Below are 20,625 nucleotides of genomic sequence, written 5' to 3'. Positions count from 1 at the left end.
GATCCCCAGCAACTGCAGATCTCTTCTTGATGTTGGAGCTTGGGTTTTCTCCGCCTCACATCTTAGATTTCCCCAGAAGACACACGCTTAGTACTGCTGTAATCCCCATAGCGTGACCTTCTTTGAAAGCAAGCAGCAATTCCCAAAATGAGTGACCCACAGATCTCTAATGCCCGCTCAGCAAAAGGAAATTACATGTGTGGGCTCAGGAGCTGAGACAGTTTGAGGTCTTTCCAGCAAGGAAGGAAGCATGACATGGTAGGGTTGCTCATCTGAGGGCTGAAGGTGTTGAGGCACACGAGGGCTTTCCCAACCCTTTGTGCATGGAGGTGAAGGACGATGGGCAGAGCTGCAGCTGAAGCCAGAGGAACAGAGCTGGAGCTGGATCTTGCTGATCCATCAGAGGAGGAGGGAAGGCTGTAGAGACTGATGTTCAGGACTCTTTCTAGGGATGCCGTCTCAGATCCCAGCCATAACTACAGCCCTGCCTCCCCACCCCCTTGCCAAAATTTCCTATCTCTTGTTGCAGCTCCTCATTGCTGCCATCTGGTCCCTAAGGCTGTGCGTCTCCCTGGGCCTGGCCAGAGGAAGGACGAGAGTTGAGCTCCACCTGTTTTAGCTCATCAGGCCCAGAAAGATGTCCTCAGCTGCATCATAAGGGCAGGCATGAAGAGAGGAATGACATTGAGACTAAGAGTTTGGAGAGCTGTTTAAGCTCAGCAGCTCCAAGCAAGGCTATAGCAAGTCTCTCGTGACCCTGCTTGCCAGATCACAGTGGGACGGAAAGGCTGCCTCTGCTGAGTTGCTCTCATGGACAGACACGTACATCTGCTCCAGGAGTCACACCAGGTGCTGCAATAGAAGTGAGGGGAGGACTCTTGGCAGGAGCTGGGCTTGAGGGAAGGTTCCTCTGCCCAGGGGGATGGCCATCCAGAGAGCCTCTTCCCATTGCACTTGACCCCCCAAAGAGGCAGACTGCATGTAGCCTGTGTTAGCAAAGGGTTCCCCTTCTTCTACGCCGTCCTCACGCCCCTGGTCAAGCCCCTCATCTGCAACCTGAGGACAAGGGAGGTCAGGGACACCCTGCAGAAAGGACTCAGGAAAGCCCTGGCCTCCAACCAGACTTTGTGGCATGTATTAGACCACAGTGTAGAAACGGCCCCTCTGTGAGGTGTTGAGGATGAAGCGTGGGAAGGCATATGCTGCATTGCAGGTCCTCTGCAGGTCACCGTGCCTTGTGGGCACTTGTGAGACAGAAATGATGATGGAGGATCCAGTTCCTTAGAGACCTTTTTGTCTTACTTAGACAGTGGAAAAGTCCCTGCTTGTGTGTATCCACACAATTCCACATGAGCCTTGAGCAGGGCTGGGATGTGGTGCCATTGTTCAGGTGCCCCACGGATCTTTTCCAGAGCTCTTGGGTCACCAATGGACAGGCACTGTAGGAACATCCCTAGTGAATCCTTGGAGAGGGCCAACCAGGGCTCTGTAACTGACCACAAGGAGACAAAATTATCCTGGGTCTCCTGTGAAGAGCAAACTCCTTGTGGAATATTGGAGAGAGCTTGGGGAACCGTGCAGAACTTGTTCTGGGATGTTTGAAGACAATTGTGGGAGTGTGCAAAGCTCATGCTAGTTGCTCAGGGGAAGAGCCAAAGGCAGGGATCTGGCAGAGCCAGAGAGGAGCAAAGGAAAATGGAGAGGTGGGGTGATGAGCGAGCAACCCAACATCAAGAAGCTGCTTCGTTGGGGTGTTTGCCTTATACTTTCTAACCAGGTTCTTTTAGATACTCCATGCGTGGGGGGTGTAGTGCTTAATATCAAGTTCACATTTTTGAAGATAGTGTTACACGGATTTAACAGAGTGATGTACTGAAACCACAATGCAGATGGACGTTATAAGTAGCGAAACATAGCAATTGCAATGCACAGTTTAATCACAACACCAGTGGGATTCCCATTACCAATCTCCATGCTATGTCCCCTGTCCATCCTCGATTTGATAGCCCGTAGGTGCAACATTTACTAATTCCACAGTTAGTATTACAATGCAAATGATCTCCTGCCACTGTAGGTACCCATTTAACTCTACTGTCAAAACCATGCGCAGCTTCTCGTACAGTGTTATAAAAAATAGTTAAATTCAAATTAACCTTAGAACTCAGGATTAGTGTAACATTATTGCCTACTATCAGTCCTCGACCTCATGCTATTACAGATGGTATACCTCCTGTAAATGTAGTTCTAAAGATGGGTTTCGAGGTATCTTGGGAGTTGGACTTAATGACCCTTACGGGTCATTTCCAACTCGGGATATTCTAGGATTCTATGATTTTCAATATCTGAGTTGTCCTATGGGCAACGTGGAAAGGCAGAACCTGTTAGAGACAGGTTTTGGATGTACGTTCCAGTTATCAGTGCTCCCACAGTGATAAAGGAAACCCCACATTTTCCTGTAAGAGAAGACACCTAGGTGTTGGACATAATCCAAGCCTCAGTTATGGTTGACTTACCCCCCTTAGTACCTAAAGCATCCCATGCTCCTTCTCCTTCATAAAACAACAGGCACCCAGATCAATCCCTGAGCTGGATGTTTAACCACCACCTCATTTCCAGGGTTCATTCCCAATACCGGTAATTATTTCTACTCCTGGGAGGATGTATTTCCAGCCCTCCTGGTGTTCATTTTAAGGGACTAATACAATCTCCTTGTCAAGTTTCCCAGAGTCCTTTATGTTGCTTAAAAATGGCAAGCTGTTGTCCTTCCACCTGTCCCGCACCGCTATTGGACAAAAATGGATACGCTTTTAGAGTGAGCTATAACATAAATATTTTTTCCAGTGTGGTTTCCCCCATATGTCTCTACCATTTACTTGCCAGTTGGTTTTCATCCAATTTTTCATTGGTTTTTCACAGGGGGGGCACCTGCTCATACAGCATATGAGTCTATGTATAGACACAAGTGGGTCCTTGCTCCAGGGCCATCTCCACTACTCTAAGCTCTACCAGAGCCATCAATTACTTCTGTGAAAGCTTCCCTGGTCTCTACCAGTTCACAAGGAGAATGGCAGCTGTGAGTACTCCACAGGCATCCCAATTCACTCTACACTCTCCTATAGCTTGTTCTCCGTATTTGTCCCATCACTTGTCACTGGGTGATGTATAGACGAAGCCCATTGCTGTACTGTAGTCTTTTGCGCTACACCTAGGAGTAGCGGCTTACTAGTTAAAATCAGTTTTAAAATAAGAATAGGCACACATAATTTCTCTTTCTTGAGTTAATGGCTTGGTGGTTGGCAGCTCTTTTTATGCCGCTGGTAGCACTTTCTAAAATGCAGTGTAGTTCCTCTGGGAGCCTTGCCTGGATTTAAAGGTAGTAGGAGAATCCTTTCCACCTTACACATCTTGCTGCCCTTTAAAATCCCCTTACCCCTTTAACATCCCTTATCATCTATGCCTATATGTAGTGTAAATGGGCATGTAGCATGGATGGGTCCCACAGAGTGTAGGGTGTTTGGATCCCATAAAGCAGTAAGTAAAAATTTCATCTTTTAAAGCAGTTGATGTTTCACAATTTTTCTGATCTCAGTTTCATACTGTGGCTTTCTTCTTTTCTGTTTCCTTCTTCTTTTAGTTCTTCTTTTTCCTCTTTTCTTCTTTTTCCTGTGCCGGATGGCACAGTTTTCCATCCTCCTATCTATCAGGTATATAAAAATGTAACCTCTTGACTTGGTCCTTGCCATTTTGAGTCAGGAACGCTAATATTTAATTCCCGTAAATGATGGACAATAATGTTCATACTTTGGCCAACCGTTTTCTCATCTGGTCCTCTGATCAGAATATCATATACATATTGTAAAATCATAATTTCAGGTGGGAAGATGATTGAGCCTATCTCTTTAGCTAACATGGCATGAGCAATGGGGTTGCTATTAATCTCCTTGCCGTAGGCAATTAAAACCGTACTATATTCCACCCGGTCTTGGTTTTGGTTGGGATAGAGTTATTTTTTTCATAGTAGCTAGTATAGGGCTGTGTTTTGGATTTCTGCTGGAAACAGTATGGAAAATACGAGGGTGTTTTCATTATTGCTGAGCAGTGCTTACACACAGTCAAGGCCTTTTCTGCCTCTCGCACCAACCCACCAATGAGGAGGCTGAGGGTGCACAAGAAGCTGGAAGGGGACACAGCCGGGACAGCTGACCCCAACTGACCAAAGCGTTATTCCATACCGTATGATGTCATGCTCAGCATACGAAGCTGGAGGAAGATGAAGGACAGGGGGATGTTCGGAGTTAACAGCATTTGCCCTCCCAAGTAAGCGTTACGCGTGATGGAGACCTGCCTTGCCGGGGATGGCTGAACCCCTGCTTGCTGCTGGGAAGCGGCAAACGAATTCCTTGTTTTGCTCTGCTTGCGTGCGCGGCTTTCGCTTTGCCTATTCCGCTGTCTCTGTCTCGACCCGTGAGCTTCCTCACTTGTACTCTTCGGATTCTCTCCCCCGTCCCACCAGGGAGGAGTGAGCGAGTGGCTGCGTGGGGCTTAGTTGCCGGCTGGGGTTAAACCACAACACACCCAAAGTTTTGTTCTTGTATTGGGGTTGTAAAGAATGGAACTTTTATGTCTAACACATACCTAGCACATGCATTTGTTGCATCAATTGTATCTACCATGCTAGCAACAGCGGCTCTTAGAGGGTCAGTGACTTTAAATAAAGCCCTACAGCCATGTGCCGTGTCCCATCTGTTTTTTGGACAGGCTGCACGGGGCTGTTATATGATGAATGTGGTTTTATTTTCCCCTATAATACCCGTAATATTACTCTAATCGTTTGGTTCATTCTGTTACAGGTTTTGTGGCAGGAGCAGTTTATTGGTTTGCTATCAGGCAAGAAGGCTGTATGAAATTCGGATTTACATCCACTATTGCAAATGGTAAACCTCGTCCTAACCATATATCGTGCCTTAAGACATGAGTTAACGGTCCACGTCACCACGATTACCAGGACATGTGAGAGCGAAGCATTCAGAGCATGAAGACAAACCTCTCCCATTTCTTCAGCCCCGTGTCAAGGCACGTGACGCTCCAGCCAGGACTCGACAAGATTTCACTAAGCTTAACGATAGAAATTTCGCAGCCTCTTTTGAGGTTTCTCTACTTAACACAAGTGACAAAGCACCATTGGCCGGTGGGGAATCCCTTGTTCTCTCCCGCCGCGGTAAAAATTGGTGCGGAAAAGGAGTCAGTGAGTGCAGCCGACAATGCTCGTCCTTCCTTTGCAGCCCCGTAGCCACGTCAGGCCAGCCAGTAAACCTGGCAGCAGGGGAAACCGAACTTAAACCCAGACCTTCGAGTGGCCGCGCTGCGAACTAAGCCCAGGTTTAAAAAATAAAAAAAAGCAGCATACGTGACCCCATTGCTCTAAAACATGTTTGTGGGGGTTTAAGAAAAAAAATTTTGGGAGGGAAAATATTCTTTGGGCCGTTAATAAATAAAATGAATTTTTTTTGCAGGTACTGTTTTGTCTTTCTCCCAGCTTTATTTAATCCCCGTTTACAAAATGCGCGTAACACAACGGTACGTGCACGTGCGTAAAGAAACCCCTTCAGCGCGGGGGGCGCGGGGAGCTCAGCAATATTTTAGGTATCGAAAAAGGTCGGAGACCACCCCCGGCGGGTGACGTCAGGGCTCCCTTGACCATGACCTGCACCCACCTTCCCGGTGACGTCACCCCATTCCTCCGCGCGTGCGCAGTGCGGTACCACCGCCCCCCCCCCGGCCCCGGCGCGGCGCGGAGGATGCGGGGCCGCAGGTGGGTGCGGGGCGCGGGGGTGTGCGCGCATTGCGGGGGGACGTCGGGGTGCAGCACGGGGACGGCGCGGAGGTGGGGGGGGCACCCTCGGGGGCGCGGGGTGCATCGGGGACGCGCCGCCGTGGTGCATTGTGGGTACTGCGTGCATTGCGGGGTGCGGTGGGGGGATGCGCCGGCCTGAGGGGGCGGGGGAGGCATTTGGCGGGGGGGGGGCACAGCGTGGTGCGCCTCTGGGGCAGGTCTGGGGGCGCGTGCATGGCGGGGGGGGAGGGGCGCGCGCCGCAGCGGCGCATTGCGGGGGGTGCCCGCGCTGAGGGGTGCATCGGGCGTGGCCTTGACGGGCGCGGGGGGGGGGGGGGGTTGGGGGGGTGCAGCACGGAGGGTCGTTGGGGTGCGGGGGGGGGTGTCCCCGTGTTGGGGGGGGCGGAGGCAGCGGGGCGCTGCCTGCCCCCGGGGTGCTCCGCATCAGCGGGCGGGCGCGGGTGCTGCGTGGCGGGACGCGCACGCGCACGCGCGGCGGGGGGGGGGGGGGGGCGAAGCAGGAGCTTTTGGGTGCGTTTTGGGGTGTTCGAGGGGTGTGCAGGCACGCAGGCGCGTGCACGGGTGTGTGCGTGCACAGAGCGGCCCGCGTGGGTTGTGTGCGGCGGCGGGTGGCAGCGCGTATAGGTGTGTGCATGCGGGGGTGGGGGGACTCGCGTTTGGGGGTGCCCGGAGGGGGGGTGTCTGTCAGTGGTGCAGGCGTGTTGGGGTACTCGCTGCACGCACAGCGGTGCACGCGTGTGCTGGGTGCGTACTTGCGTGGCGCACGTGGCGGGTGCAGGCACCCACGGGGCACGTGCGGGAGGAGGTGCACGTGTGCGCAGTGTGTGCTTGCACACCGGTGCACACACGCACCCCAGCACCTGTGCACCGCCTGCGCGTGCGCGTGCATCCTGCGTGCAGGGCACCTTCATCTGCACGCGCCCCTTGCGTGGGCTGCATCGTGCCCGGTGTAGGGACGTGCCAAATTCTGTGTGTGCACGCACCCCTTGCAGACACGCAGCGTGCGTGCGCGCCGTGCGCGTGTTTGTCCTCAGGTGCCCACAGGCAGGGTGTACGTGCACCCCGTACACCTGTGGGGGTGCGTGCGTGCACGGGGTGCGTGCTGCAGACCTGTGGAGGTGCGTGCACACCCACTGCCACACGCTTGCGGGGGTGCACGCGTGTGCAGCGGGCATGCAGACACGCCACACGCACGCGTGTGCACAGGCAGTACTCAAAGCCCCAATCTGGCCAGGTTTTCCCCCAGAAACTACGGCGTGTTTCTGCTCTCCTCCCCAGGGGAAGTGTGACCGGGGCTGGGTGAGTGCGTTGGGGTAGTGGCACCTTTACTGGGCTTACTACTAGGTTACTATTTGCTTCCTATGAGGCTGCTGCGAAGGTATTACTGGGATACTGTCAGTCACCCTGTGAGGGAGTAGTGCGATGCTATCAAGACACAGCTGAGATACTTTCGGGGATGCTGGGATGCTACTAAGATGTTTACCAGGAGTTTACTAACATGCTGTCAGGGTACTCTGCAGACAGTGCTAAGGCACCCTCAGGTTGGCACTAAGATACTGTCAGGATACTATGCGGATGCTACTGAGATACTGTGAGAACACTGCTAAGGTACTATCAGGGCACTACCAGGATGCTATCAGGACACTACTAAGATATTTCCAGCATCTTTCCAGGGCTGATACTGAGATACTATTTATGATGATCCCACTGGAGCAGTGCTAACACAGCATCAGGGTACTCTCAGGATACTACAGCAGATAATGGTTAAGATGCTTTCAGCGTAGTAACATGGCACTAAGGTAATATCTGGATATGACATTGCACTACCAGGATACTATCACGACTCTACCAAGATAATAGCTGTATACTATTACAACAGTGTTAGGATCCTATCTGGACACTGCTCATATATTACTGTGATACTATCAGGGCACTGTTAGGATATAACTAGGATACTATTGGGATGTTCCCTGACATAGTATCAGGGTACTACTACCTGTGGTAGTACACCGTCAGGGCAGTGCTAAGCTATTCAATAGCTGCTACTAGGATACTCTCAGTGTAGTGCAGAGGTACTACCAGGACATTGCTAAGGTGTTATCAGGATACTGCCTGGATACTCCAAAGATACCGTTGAGATACTTTCGCAATACTATCAAGGCACTACTACAGGGCCATTACTGGATACTACTAAGATAGTATCAGGGTACTACTGTGATACTATCAGGATATTATCACAATGCAGTTGTAACCTGTGAGTAGCCTGGTGCCTCACGGGCACCCTCTCCCCACAGCTAAGGTGGCGCACCGACATTGAGGAGGATGGAGGCACCCCTGGTAAGCCTGGAGGAGGAGTTCGAGGAGGGGCCTGGGGATGATGGGGGGACCCCACAACGCACTGCGGACCCGGCACTGGCTGAACTGGAGAGCTTCTCGGCCGAGATGATGAGCTTCAAGTCGATGGAGGACCTGGTGCAGGAGTTCGATGAGAAGCTCACCGTCTGCTTCCGCAACTACGATGCTGCCACCGAGGGTCTGGCCCCTGTGCGGGGGCGTCTCCAGGCGCAGGAAGAGGAGGAGCGCCTCCAGGATGAGGAGTGAGTAAGGCTCCCCTACTCCTGGGGACATGTGCCTCCTCGCGCACCTGCAAAGGCCACCCCCCCCCCCATGCAAACTGGCTTCCTTGCATTGTAACGTGGTCATGCAACACATCAAAGCAGTGGTGTAGTAACCTGTGAGTAAGCCCCCTTGCAGCCTGCGTGCCTCCTTGCGCCCTTGCGAGACTTTCCTGAGCAGCTCCCTGCATTGCGGCGTGGTCATGCACCATGTCAGGAATAGTGCTGTAGTATGCTATGAGTAAGGACTCCCTCAGGGTCTGCATGCCGCCTTGCCCACTAGCAAGGTACACCCCACATGCAACTGTAGCCACGCAGCGGCGTGGAGTAGCTGCATAGTATCCTGTGAGTAGGCCACCCTTGGGTCTGCATGCCTCCTTGCACGGTCATGAGAACACGCCCTTCCCACGGCATGCAGACCAGCCTACCCCACTGCAGCGTGGTTGTGTAGCCCATCAGAGTAGCAGTGTAGTATCCTATGAGTAATGCCACTCTGGAGCCTGTTGCACTTCCTTGCATGATTGCAAGATCTCTACCACATGCAAATCAGCTGCCTGTGCTGTGGCGTGATGATGCAGCACCTTGGAGTAGCTGTGTAGCATCCTCGGAGCAGCTGTGTAGCATTCTATGAGGAGGCACAACGGGGTGCCCCATGTCGCGTTGCAGGGGGTCACGGCAGGCTCTATCTATGTGAGGAGAGCCTCCGGGGGTTGTGAGTGTAAACCTTGAGTAAGGTGTGAGTAGAGCTTATCCTCCTGCTTGCAGCATGCAAGCTCTGCATCAAGCCAGGGGCAGACAATTTGGGGCAAAAACCCCCTAGCCCTGCCAGGATATAGTGGCATTTGCATTAAAATCTTAATTTTCATTTAAAAAAACTTTTTTGTTGTTGTAAAATGCCTTTTTTTTTGCCAAGTTTGTGTGGGTTTTTTCAGCGATGTTTATACATTAATGCCTTTTAATGGACTTTTTTGTGTTTAATTGGGATTATTCTCCAGGCTGCAATTCCTAATACTCATTTTTCACCATGCAAAGTGGTTGTTTTCAACCCAAAAGCCCCCAGATCTGTTTATTTTTGGTTGGGGTTGGGTTTTTTTTTTCCCTTCACCAAAATCCACTGAGGCCGAATTCTTTTTCATAATTGGCCAAACTGATACTTTTTCAGAGAAAAAAAAAATGCAGTTTGGCCCAGTGCCGGGAGTGCCGCGCTGTCGCCGGCAGCCGGCTCACGGCGCCGCTTTGTGCTACTTATTGTGTCTTTTTGGGTCAGTTTGGGCAAAACAGGGCTTTTTTTTTTTCCCCTCCTTCTTGAATGAGCCCTGTGTGCACTGGCGGGGGATGGGCTGGGGCCTTAAAGGCTCTGTGTTTCCCTAATTATTAACCAATTCTGGCATAATTAGCTCAGAAATCTGCTGCTGCTGCTTGCCTGACCCTGCAGGGTGCCGGCCCTCTAAGAGCGCCCAAAAAAAGGCAAATTTTGGGGCATAATCACTTATTTTTTCCTTATTTACTGCATTTTTGTTAAAAATATGAATATAGGGTTTTCTTGACATGTGCATTTTTGTGCGTTAATTTGTGAAATACGTGATTTAGGCGGCAATTCGGGTGAGGTGAGGAGGGAGATGAGATAAATACCCGAAAATGAGCAGGTTTGGGGCCGGGGGGGCAGGCGATTTGGGGGTGGTGTAGAGGGAATCGGGACGTGCGGATATGTGGCAGCGTGTTGGACCAAAAACACCATTTGTGGGGGGAAAATGGGTGGTTTTGCCTTAATCAAGGAGAACTTTTCTGATCTCGTTTCGTGCTTTTTTCCCCATTTTTGACCTCTTTCTCCATTTTTTACCTTTTCCACCAAGTCACCACTTTTCAGCTCTTTTTTCCTATTTTCCCCATTTTTTCTCCTTTTCTCCCTTTTTCTCCACTTTTCCACTTTTTCCCCCATTTTCCCACTCATTCCCCCCTTTTTCTTGCATTTTCTCTTTTTCCCCGTTTCCACCTTCCCGCCCATTTTTTCCTTTTTCTCTCTGCTACCCTTTTTCCTCCTTCCCCATCCCCCATTTTCCCATCTTTCTCTTCCTCCCCTTGTTCCTTCTTTCCCTCTTCCTCATTTTTTTCTTCCATTTCCCCTCTTTTATCCCATTTTCCCTTCCCCCACTTTCCCCTTTTTTCCCCATCTTCTCCTTTTTCCCCTTTTTCTTCTCTCTCTTTCTCCTCTTTCCCCCCCTTTCCCCCTTCCCCCTTTCCCCCCTTCTCCGCTCCTTTTCCTTCCTTTTTTCCCGTTTCCCCCTTTTCCCCCTTTTCCCCCTTTTCCCCCTTTCCCCCCTTTCCCCCCTTTTCCCCCTTTTTCCCCTTTCCCCCTTTTCCCCCTTTTTCCCCTTTCCCCCTTTTCCCCCTTTTTCCCCTTTCCCCCTTTTCCCCCTTTTCCCCCTTCCCCCCTTTTCCCCCTTCCCCCCTTTTCCCCCTTCCCCCCTTTTCCCCCTTTTCCCCCTTTTCCCCCTTTTTCCCCTTTTCCCCCTTTTTCCCCCTTTTTCCCACCTTTTTCCCTCCCCTTTCCCCCTTTTCCCTTTTTCCTCATGTTTCCTCATTTTTCTTCCCTTTTGCTTCTTCCCTCCCTTTTTTCCTCCTTTCCCCTCCTTTTCCCCCCTTTTCCTCCTCTTTTTCTTCCCTTTTCCTCCTCTTTTTTCCCCTTCCCCCCCCCACCCCGTGCACCTGGTTTGTGGTGAAATTGGGCAGAATTGGTCCAGCCCTGCGGGGCAGAATGGGGCACCCCGAATAGTGGGGGGGGGGGAGCAGGTTTGGGGTGTTTGGGGCAGTTTTGGGGTTGTTTCCAGGTGTTTCAGGGCTGTATTTGGGAGCCTTTGGGGGTTTTGGGGCATCACAACTGGTTTTTGGGGATATTTCAGAGCAGCGTTTTTGGGTGTTCCAGGGCTGTATTTTGGGGTGTTTCAGGGTAGTTTTGGGGGTGTTTCAGGGCAGTTTCAAAGGTGACAATTTGGGGTGTTTTAGGGCAACATTTTGGGGTGCTGTGATTGCATTTTGGGGCATTTCAGCATATTCCAGGGCAGCATTTTGGGGAGTTTTGAGGCATTTTGGGCATTGCAGAAGCGTTTTGGGATGTCGGGCACTCGGGGGGATATTTGGAGCGTCGGGGCGATGTCTTGGGGTGTTTCTTTGGGGCATCAGGGCAGCTTTTTGAGGCATTTTAGGGTGCTTCTGGGCAATGTTTCAGGACAGTATTTTGGGGTCTTAGTGGCATTTTGGGGTGTCAGGGCAGGATTTTGGAGGACGTGAGAGCTTTGGGGGATGGTATTTTGGGACAGCATTTTGAGACGTTTCAGGGTGTTCTGGGGCAGCGTTTTGGGGCATTTTGGGCAGTGCTTCAGGATGCCATTGTGGGCTCTTTCTGGGTGTTCAAAGGTGGCATTTTGGGACGTTTTGGGGCATTTCAGGGTGTTTTTGGGGGTAGTGGTTTGGAGCATTTCAGGGTGGCATTTTGAAGCTTTGCGGCTTTGGGGGGCATTTTGAGGTGTTTCAGGGTGGCATTTTGGGGTATTTCAGTGCATTTTGGAGTGTTGGGACCTTTAGGGGCATTATGGGGTGTTCCAGGGCAGCATTTTGAGGTGTTTGGGGGCTTTTCAGAGGGTCTTGGCACTGGGGGGCAGTATTTTAGGGTGGCTTTTTGGGGTGTTGCTGGGGCTTTGGGGACATTTCAGAATATTTTGAGGCATTTCAGGGCATCATGGTGCTGTTTTGGGGTGGCATTCTGGGGCATTTCAGGGTGGCCTTTTGGGGCATCCGGAGACATTTGAGGACATTGCAGTGGCCTTTTTGGGGGTATCGTTTGATGGCAGCGTTTCAAAATGACATTTGGAGGCATCTCAAATGCTGGGGCAGCATTTTGGGGTACTTCGGGGTATTTCAGAGCAGTATTTCATCATGATATTTTGAGAAGCTTTGGGGTCTTCTAGGATATCATTTGGGGTGTTGTGGGATGTTTCAGGCATCTCGGAGTTTGGGGATTTGGGGGGGGATATTTCAGGGTGTTTCTGGGGCTGCATTTTGCAGTGTTTTGTGTCATTTTGGTACGCTGTTTTGGGATGACTTTCTGGGAGGCAACATATTGGGATTGCCGCTCACCACCCACCTCCCTGCAGGGTCTGGGATGCTCTCACCGACGGCTTCGCTCCCCGGGGCTCCCCCCAGCCCTGGCTGCTCCCCAGGGCTGAGACCCCTGACGGCACCGACTCCCAGGTACGGCTGTGTCCCCTCCTTGGCTTCCCAAAACCCACCTGTCCCCACGTGACCCCCTGGTGATGCTTGACAGCTATTAGTCCCGAGGCTCAGTGACCATCAGAGCACTGCAAACTACCCAAAAATGGTATTTTTGCGGTGATGCAGCACCAGCGCAGTGGGTGTCCACATTTTAGGGTGAAATCACACCGAAATGGGCAAGATTAAGTGTTTGGTTTGGCAATCTGGTCTTTGCCAATTTGCCCCCAAGCCAAGGGTTGAGGTGGTGTATTTTTGGGGGTAGAAAATAGTGTGTTCTTCATTGTAGTGAGTTCATGCTGTGAATAGCTGCGTTTAGGGTTGTGGGAGGGCTGCAAAGATGCCCCAAGATCCACTGAATTTAACGCGTTTGGATGTTACGCAACCTGTTGCTAAAGCGCGAAGAGAAGGTAAATTTCTTGGGTTATTTTCTGCTGAAAAGGTGAAATAGGCTGTGAAAGGTGGTAAAGAAGAAGATGCCTCCCCATCCAACATCCCCATCCACCTTCCTATCCAGCGTTCCCCTCTGACATCTCCCCATCTAAGTTCCCCATCCAATGTCTCCATCTGACCTCTTCCCCTTTCAGCATCCCCCCCCATCATCTCCCTATCCAACATCCCCATCATCTCTGCCGGCATCTCCAGCACCTCCCCAGCCAATGTCACCATCCAATATATTAATTAAGACATCTTTCCGTCCAACGTACCTGTACTTCTCGCTGTCCAACTTCCCAGTCCAATGTATCCATCCAACAACAGTCCATCCAGTGTCTCCCCATCCAGCATCTCTACCTGTCTCCTTGCAACACCTCCCTCTCCAATCCCTGTTCATCGTCTCCCTCTCCAGTGTCTCCGCTTAGCATCCCCATACAGCGTCCCTGTCCAAAGTCCCAGCCAACATCCCTGTCCAACATTTCCCCGTTCAGCATCCCCATCCATCTCTATCCAGCGTCCCCGTCCAACATCCTCCCATCCAACGTTCCCATCCAGCGTCCCCTTCCAACATCCTCCCATCCAACGTTCCCATCCAACGTCTCCATCCAACATCCCCATCCAATACCCTCGTCCGGCATCTCCCCATCCAATGCCTCCCTGTCCGCCATCCCCACCCGTCTCTGTCCAGTGTCCCCCCACGCAAACCCCGCCATGCAGCGTGTCCCCCTGAGCTGTGGTTCCTTGGTGGCTCTCCCTGGGCCAGGGCCAGGGCCAGGGCCAGGCCTGTGTCCGTGCTGGGGCCATGCCTGTGCCGGGCCGGGCCTGCGGTGCCGCCAGGGCCGCCCAGCCTGTGTCTCCTGCAGCTCTGCGAGAAGGAGGAGGAGGAGCTCACTGAGAGGAGTGAGCAAGACTCGGGCATCAACGAGGAGCCGCTGCTGACAGCTGAGCAGGTACCGCTGGCCCCCATGGGGGGCCAGACTTCAGCGTGGCCTCAGCCCACCCCAGCCCCACGGCCGTGTGCTCCACGTGCCAAAAACGGCCGAATCCCCTCATCTTGGGATGTGGGATGCAGGGCGTGGGATGCAGATTTGGATGTAGATGGAGGAGCAGGTTGTGGGTGCCAGTGTGGGACTCGGGCGCACATGGGAACATGGGGTGCGGGTGCTGGATGCAAATGGGTGGCGTGGGATGAAGGATGAAAGCATGGGGCCGGAGGCGGCTGCAGCCGCGGGATGTCGACGTGGGAGGCGGGAAGCGGACGCCGGGTGCGGGCGCAGGTGCCGGGTGATGGGAGCAGGACGCAGATGGAGGAGGAAGGGGCGGATGTGGGATGCAGGGTCCCGGAGGCTGCTGCAGGCGGCAGACGCAGGATGCCGGGAGCGGGGTGCGGGCGCGGGCGCGGGTGCAGGGTGCAGATGCGGGACGTAGCTGTGGGCTGCGGGGCGTAGAGGCACGGTGGGGGTGGGCTGCCAGTGCACGACGGAGGACGCTGTGCCCTGCAGGTCATCGAAGAACTGGAGGAGCTGATGCAGAGTTCGCCCGACCCCGAGGCCGACCCTGAGGGTGATGAGGATGAGGATGAGGAAGAGGAGGAGGAGGAGGAAACTGAGGCGGATGATGAAGGCAAAGGCGGTGGCGGGGGCACGGAGCCCATCCTTCTGCACGAGCTGCGTGCTTTCTCCCCTGCCTTCAACAACAACTGCTCCCATGAAGGTACGGCCGGCAAAACCCAGGCCAGTCACTTTTTGGGGGCGATTCTAACCAAACTGGGCGACTGAGTCTCTCCAGGCTTCAGGGCTGGCTTGCCCCCACTGTTTGGCCAGGCCCGTGGGGAAAAGATTAAGCCAAACGGGATCTTGCTTTTAGTGTTGCTTTAAAGGCGCCCGGGGTTTCGCCAAGCGCGCCACGCCTTTTGGGAAGCGCGTTGCGCGTCGCGTGTTGCACGAAATGCCTTTTGCTAAGCGTGCTGTGCCTTTCCCTAAAGCACTCGGCGTTTTGCAGAACGCCCCGCGCCGTTCGCTAAGCGTGCTGTGCCTTGCGCTAACGGTGTCGTGCACCGTCCGTTCTCCGTGCACACCGAGCTCCGTGGAAAATGCGGCGACGCTTTTCGCTAATTGCATTGTGCATTTCCCCAAGAGCACCGCGCGTGCCGCTAAGTGCACCATGCAGCAGGCATTTAACTGATTGCACCATAGACTGGGCTTCTCGCTAACGGCGTGGTGCGTGTCACTAATCGCCCCAGGCATTTTGCTAATTGCACAGTGCATTTAATTTATTGCACCATGCATGTCACTAATTGCGCCGTGCATTTCCTTAATTGCTCTGGGCACGTAATTTGTGGCACTGGGAATTTCAGTAATTGCACAATTGGTGGTCCAGTAAATGTGCCGTGCGTTTCGTTAATCACGTGATGCATTTTAAGAGTTTCAGCGTGTATTTCACTAATTGCCCTGTGCCTTTCATTAGTTGCCCTGGGAATGTCACTAAATGTAGCGTGCGTTTGCTTGCACCGTGCACGTCACTGGTGGCACAGGCATATCACCAATTCCCCTGGACATGGCAGTAATTGCATCGTGCATATCACTGATTGCACGAGGCACGTTACTAATTGCATCAGGTGTTTCACTCGTGCCCCACGCATTTCACTGATTGCTCCAGGCATGTCACTAATTATATCAGGCATTTGAGTAATTGCACCAGGAATGACACTAACGGCACCAGACGTGTCACCAGTTGCGCTGTGCATTTTACTAATTGCACTGGGCGTGCCACTAATTGCACTGGGCGTTCCCCCAGTTGCACTGGGCGTTGCACTTGCTGCGCCGGGCGTTTCACCAATTCCACTGGGCGACACGCCGATTGCCCCGTGCCTTAATAATTGCAGTGTGCGCCTCGCTAATTAAGTAAGGCAGTTCCGCGAACTTCAGCGTGCGTTTCCCTCGTTGTGCCGCGCGTGTCCCTAGGTGCGCTGCGCGCGTCACTAATTGCGCGGGGCGCTCCGTTTCTTGCACCGGGCATCCGGGTAATTGCACCGCGCGTCGCGCCGAGCGGGTGCCTCGCCCTGATGGCAGCGCGCAGGGGCGCGCTTGCACCGGGCACGTGACCGGTTGCGCTGGGCGTGGCACTTAACCGCGCCGGGCGCTTCGCCCGTCGCCCTGGGCCGGCCGCGGCCTCGCGCTTCGCGGTACCGGCGCCGCGCGCGCCTCCCGCGCGCCCCTCTCTAACGGGGACGCCCGGGCGGCAGGGCTGGGGCGGCTGTCGGCGCGGGAGCTGGCGGCGGCGGCGGGGCGCGCGGAGGCGGCGAGCCGGGCGCTGTCGGCGGAGCTGGTGGCGCAGCTGGCGCGGCGGGACGAGCTGGCCTTCGAGAAGGAGGTGAAGACGGCGTTCATCGGCGCGCTGCTGGCGGTGCAGGGCGAGCAGCGCGAGCAGCGGGAGGCCGCCCGGCGCCGCCGTCGCGACAGGGGGCTCAGCCTGCAAGGGGCGCGTCCCGAGCGCGGGAGCCACGCGCCCCGAAAGGTGGAGGAGGGGGCGCGGGGGGGGGGGGGGGGGGGCGGGGCACAGCGGGCTGTGGGCACAGGGATGTGCGACAGGATGGGGCGGAGCGGCGGGGGGGCAGGAGGGCGGGGGGACATGGTTTGGGGTAGGTGGGGGGCGGGATGGGGACAAGGCACGTGGTACAGGGCGTGGGGTGGGGGATGGGGGAGCGGGACAACGTGGGGTTGGGTGGATGGGGGACCTGGGGCCGGGCCGGGGAGGTGGATGGGAGTCGGGGAGCCGAGGGGACGTTGGTGCCCGGGGGGTGCCACGGGGGACGGCCACGTCCCCGGGAGGCGACAGGGTGACGTGCGTGTCCCCAGCGCTTCAGCATGGAGGGCATCTCCAGCATCCTGCACTCCGGCCTGCGCCAGACCTTCGGCCCCGCCGCCAGCGAGAAGCAGGTGCCCTTTTCCTCTTTTTCCCCCCCAAAATTGCCCAAATCTGGCCTCTTTCACCCCCCTCCCTGCCCACCCTATTCCCCTGCATCTCCCAAACGCCTTTTAAAATATTTTAATTTTACAGCCCTGCTCCATCCCATACATCCCACTAATCCATCTTGCAAAAACCACCATTTTTCACCTCAAAAAATCCTCCCTAAGCAGGGGTTCACATCTGGGCAGGTTTTGCAGCATGCAAATGATTCAGTACATCCAAAATTACATGAAAATTAAGTACAGTTGCAGGAAAATCGCACATATTCTGCTTTTGCACTAATTCAGGCTGATTTGTCTTAAGGCATTGCAAAAAATAGGCAGTTTTGTGCCATCTGGATGTTTTTTGGGGTGGGGTTTTTTTTGGCAGTACCTGAACACGGTGATTCCCTATGAGAAGAAGGGGTCGCCACCCTCTGTCGAGGACCTGCAGATGCTCACCAACAGTGAGTATTCATTCAGGCTGCTGTTTTGGGGCAGAATCAGCTGTTTTGCATCACCGCGGTGTGGTGGATTTGGGACGTAAATGCACATTTTGCATTGCTGCAGCCGGTGCGATTTGGGCGCAGCATTGCAACGCCGCCCGTTCGGGGTGCCGTCCCCCTGGTTTTTTGCATTGCTGCAGCACAGGCAATTTGAGGTGCAATCTGTCATGTTGCATCACTGCAACGAAGCCCATTTTGGGGGGGGAAAGACCCGTTTTGCAGCATGGTTTGGGGTGCCGTCACCCATTTTGCATCACCGCAGCACAGCTGGTTTGCAGCACACACACCCTTTTCTGCACCCTACACCAGCACCGATTTGGGGGTAAATCACCCGTTCTGCATTGCCACAGATGGGCTAATTTGGGGTGAACGTGCTTGTTTTGGATGCTCTCAGGCATGGTGCATTGTGGGAAACTCTGGTCATGTCTCTGTGGCAACTGTTGGGCAGGTTTTGGGGTAAAAGGGACATCTGGGGGGCAGTGGGGCTGGGCTGACGGCTCCGTTCCCCCTCGCAGTCCTGTTTGCCATGAAGGAGGGGAACGAGAAGGTGCCCACGCTGCTCACGGACTACATCCTCAAAGGTATCCGCTCCCCTCGTGCAACCCCCACGCGCCCCTCGTGCATCCCTCGTGCAGCTCCCGTACAGCCCTTGTGACTCTTTGCATCCACCATGGATCCCTTCTGCATCCCTGTGCATCTCCCGTGCGTCCTTGTGCATCTCCCAGGCATCTCGTATGCGTCCCGTGCCCATCCCTCATGCATCCCCGTGCCTTCCTTATGCATCTCCGGTGCATCCTCTGTGAATCCTGGGTCCATCTCCTGTGCATCCCTCATGCATCCCTTGTGCAGGCCTTGTGCATCCTCGCACGCCCTTGTAGATCACTGTGCATCCTCCCTGCACCTCCCTTGCAGCGTTTCGTGGTCCCGTCTGCTTCCTTCAGGCAGCTTCATGCAGCCCCTTTCATGCACCGTCGTGCATCCCTCCTGGGCACCCCTCGTGCATCCCCGTTCATCCTCTGTGCATCAACCCGGGCACCCTCGTGCATCCCTCGTGCACCCCTCGTGCACCCCTCGTGCACCCCTCGTGCACCCCTCGTGCATCCCTCATGCACCCCTCATGCATCCCCTGTGCATCCCTCGTGCATCCTTGTGCATCCCCCGTGCAGCCTCCTGCATCCCTCGTGCATCCCTCGTGCATCCCCTGTGCCTCCCTTGTGCATCCTTGTGCATCCCCGCGCAAGCCTGTGCGTCGTCGCACACCCTCGTGCACCCTTGTGTGTGCTCATGCGTCAGCGCGCATCCCCGCGCGCGCTGCCGCGCCATCGCGCGCCAGCGTGTGACCCCGTGCGCGCCGGCGCAGACCCACGACCCCTCTCTTCACAGTGCTCTGCCCCACCTGATGCGGCGCTGCCCTCGCGCCCCCCCACCCCGGCGCCCCCTGAAAACGGGGCCAAACCTGAGGAAAACGGGTCGCCCGCGACCCCCCAGACCCCCCCGCACTCCCCCACCTTTGCACAGCTGGAAAATAAATAATCCGTTTCATTAATTAAGCAACCAGCCTCCAGCGCCTTCATCCCCCCCTGCTTGCGATGTCGTTTTGCAACTTTTCAATAGAAAAATGCGCTTTTTTGGCAGAAGTTACCGACGAGGAAATTTTGCTGTGACATTCATAAATATTCAGCGTTTTATAAAATATGCAGATTTCTGGCTAATGAGGTGCTGGGTGCTCAGAGCCGGCTGCAGCGCCGCAGGCAGCCGCCGCAATACGAGGGGTAAAATTTGGCTGTAAATTCCATTTTGAGGGGATTTTCCCCATTTTTAGCTCTTCTGTAGCCCCATTTTCTGCTAAAAATTGTGCAAAAATAATCTTTTTTTCCCAGAAAATCAATCCATTAATTAGCAATGGCTCACTAGGGAATGGGGAGGGAGCTTCCATTTTGGGGACAATTACTCAGTTTTGGGGTTTGTCACTCATTTTGGGGGACAGTCCCCAGTTTAGGGGTCATTGCTCATTTTTTGAGAGTGACATCCCTCTTGGGGGCAAATACAGTCATTTGGGGGGAAATTCACTTATTCGGGGGAGATTTACTCATTTTTGGGAGCATCACTTGCTTTCGGGGAGAGTCACTCATTTTTGGGAGGATCGCTAGTTTGGGAGAGCATCATTTTGGGGACACGCCAACTCATTTTGGGGACTGTTGCGTGTTTTGGGGGAGAATTGCTCATTTGGCGGAAACATTTTGGAGAGCATCATGGTTTTGAGAAGACAGTCATTTTTGGGGCACCACTCCAAAAGGATCGCTTAATTTCGGAAAGCATCCCTCATTTTGGGGGAACATAACACATTTTGTGGCAGCGTTACCTATTTTGGGGTGGGTCACTTCTTTTGGGGGACCATCACTCATTATTGGAGAATATAACTCATTTTGGGGTGACCATCACGTTTTGGGGGAGAATCACTAATTTTTGGAGAACATAACTCATTTTGGGGTGAGCATCTCACATTTTGGGAGGGGGTTGTGCCGTTTTTGGGGGAGCGTCACTCATTTTGGGGGAATTGCCCCAGTTGGGTAACATAATTCCTTTTGGGGGGCAATCACTCATTTTAGAGGGGGTATGCATCACTCATTTTGGGCTAAAATGACACTGGAGGTCATTTGGGGGGGCATCGCTTACTTTTGCTTTTTTGGAAGTATAAATCCTATTTGTGCCACGTGACTTGCAGATTTGGGTCAGTTCACCCATTTTGGGGCCAATTCGTCTATTTGAGGGGAGTTTGGCCCATTTAGGGGAGAAATTCCCCCATTTTGGGGTTTCTCCCCTCGCAGGAAGAAGCTGCCAATAAAATACAGCTGCGAAACCTCATCTCGTAGCACTTTATAATAAATGGCCATTAATTAATACTAAATTACAATGAATCCTTTATGAAATTACAGATTACATTCACGCCAGATCAGTATCGAAAAATAGGCTTTTCTGCCCATTGCATCATTTTTTTTAAC

At 53.7% G+C, this 20,625-nt stretch overlaps 1 protein-coding gene across 1 annotated transcript; it reads left to right on the top strand.

The window, feature by feature from the left end:
- Window positions 1-8,176: 8,176 nt before the first annotated feature.
- Window positions 8,177-19,456, top strand: FEZ1 (fasciculation and elongation protein zeta 1; the record flags this gene model as incomplete). Its single annotated transcript, XM_082009955.1, has 9 exons — window positions 8,177-8,451; window positions 12,621-12,717; window positions 14,034-14,120; window positions 14,673-14,883; window positions 16,415-16,686; window positions 17,028-17,108; window positions 17,509-17,584; window positions 18,139-18,204; window positions 19,446-19,456. 9 exons carry the CDS (start codon window positions 8,177-8,179, stop codon window positions 19,454-19,456), a joined length of 1,176 nt encoding a protein of 391 aa, XP_081866081.1.
- Between the last annotated feature and the right edge of the window lie 1,169 nt (window positions 19,457-20,625).

This window comes from Phaethon aethereus, assembly GCF_964289735.1.
Source record: "Phaethon aethereus genome assembly, chromosome: 23".
NCBI lineage: Eukaryota > Metazoa > Chordata > Aves > Phaethontiformes > Phaethontidae > Phaethon > Phaethon aethereus.
This window is presented reverse-complemented; position numbering and strand designations above follow the sequence as displayed.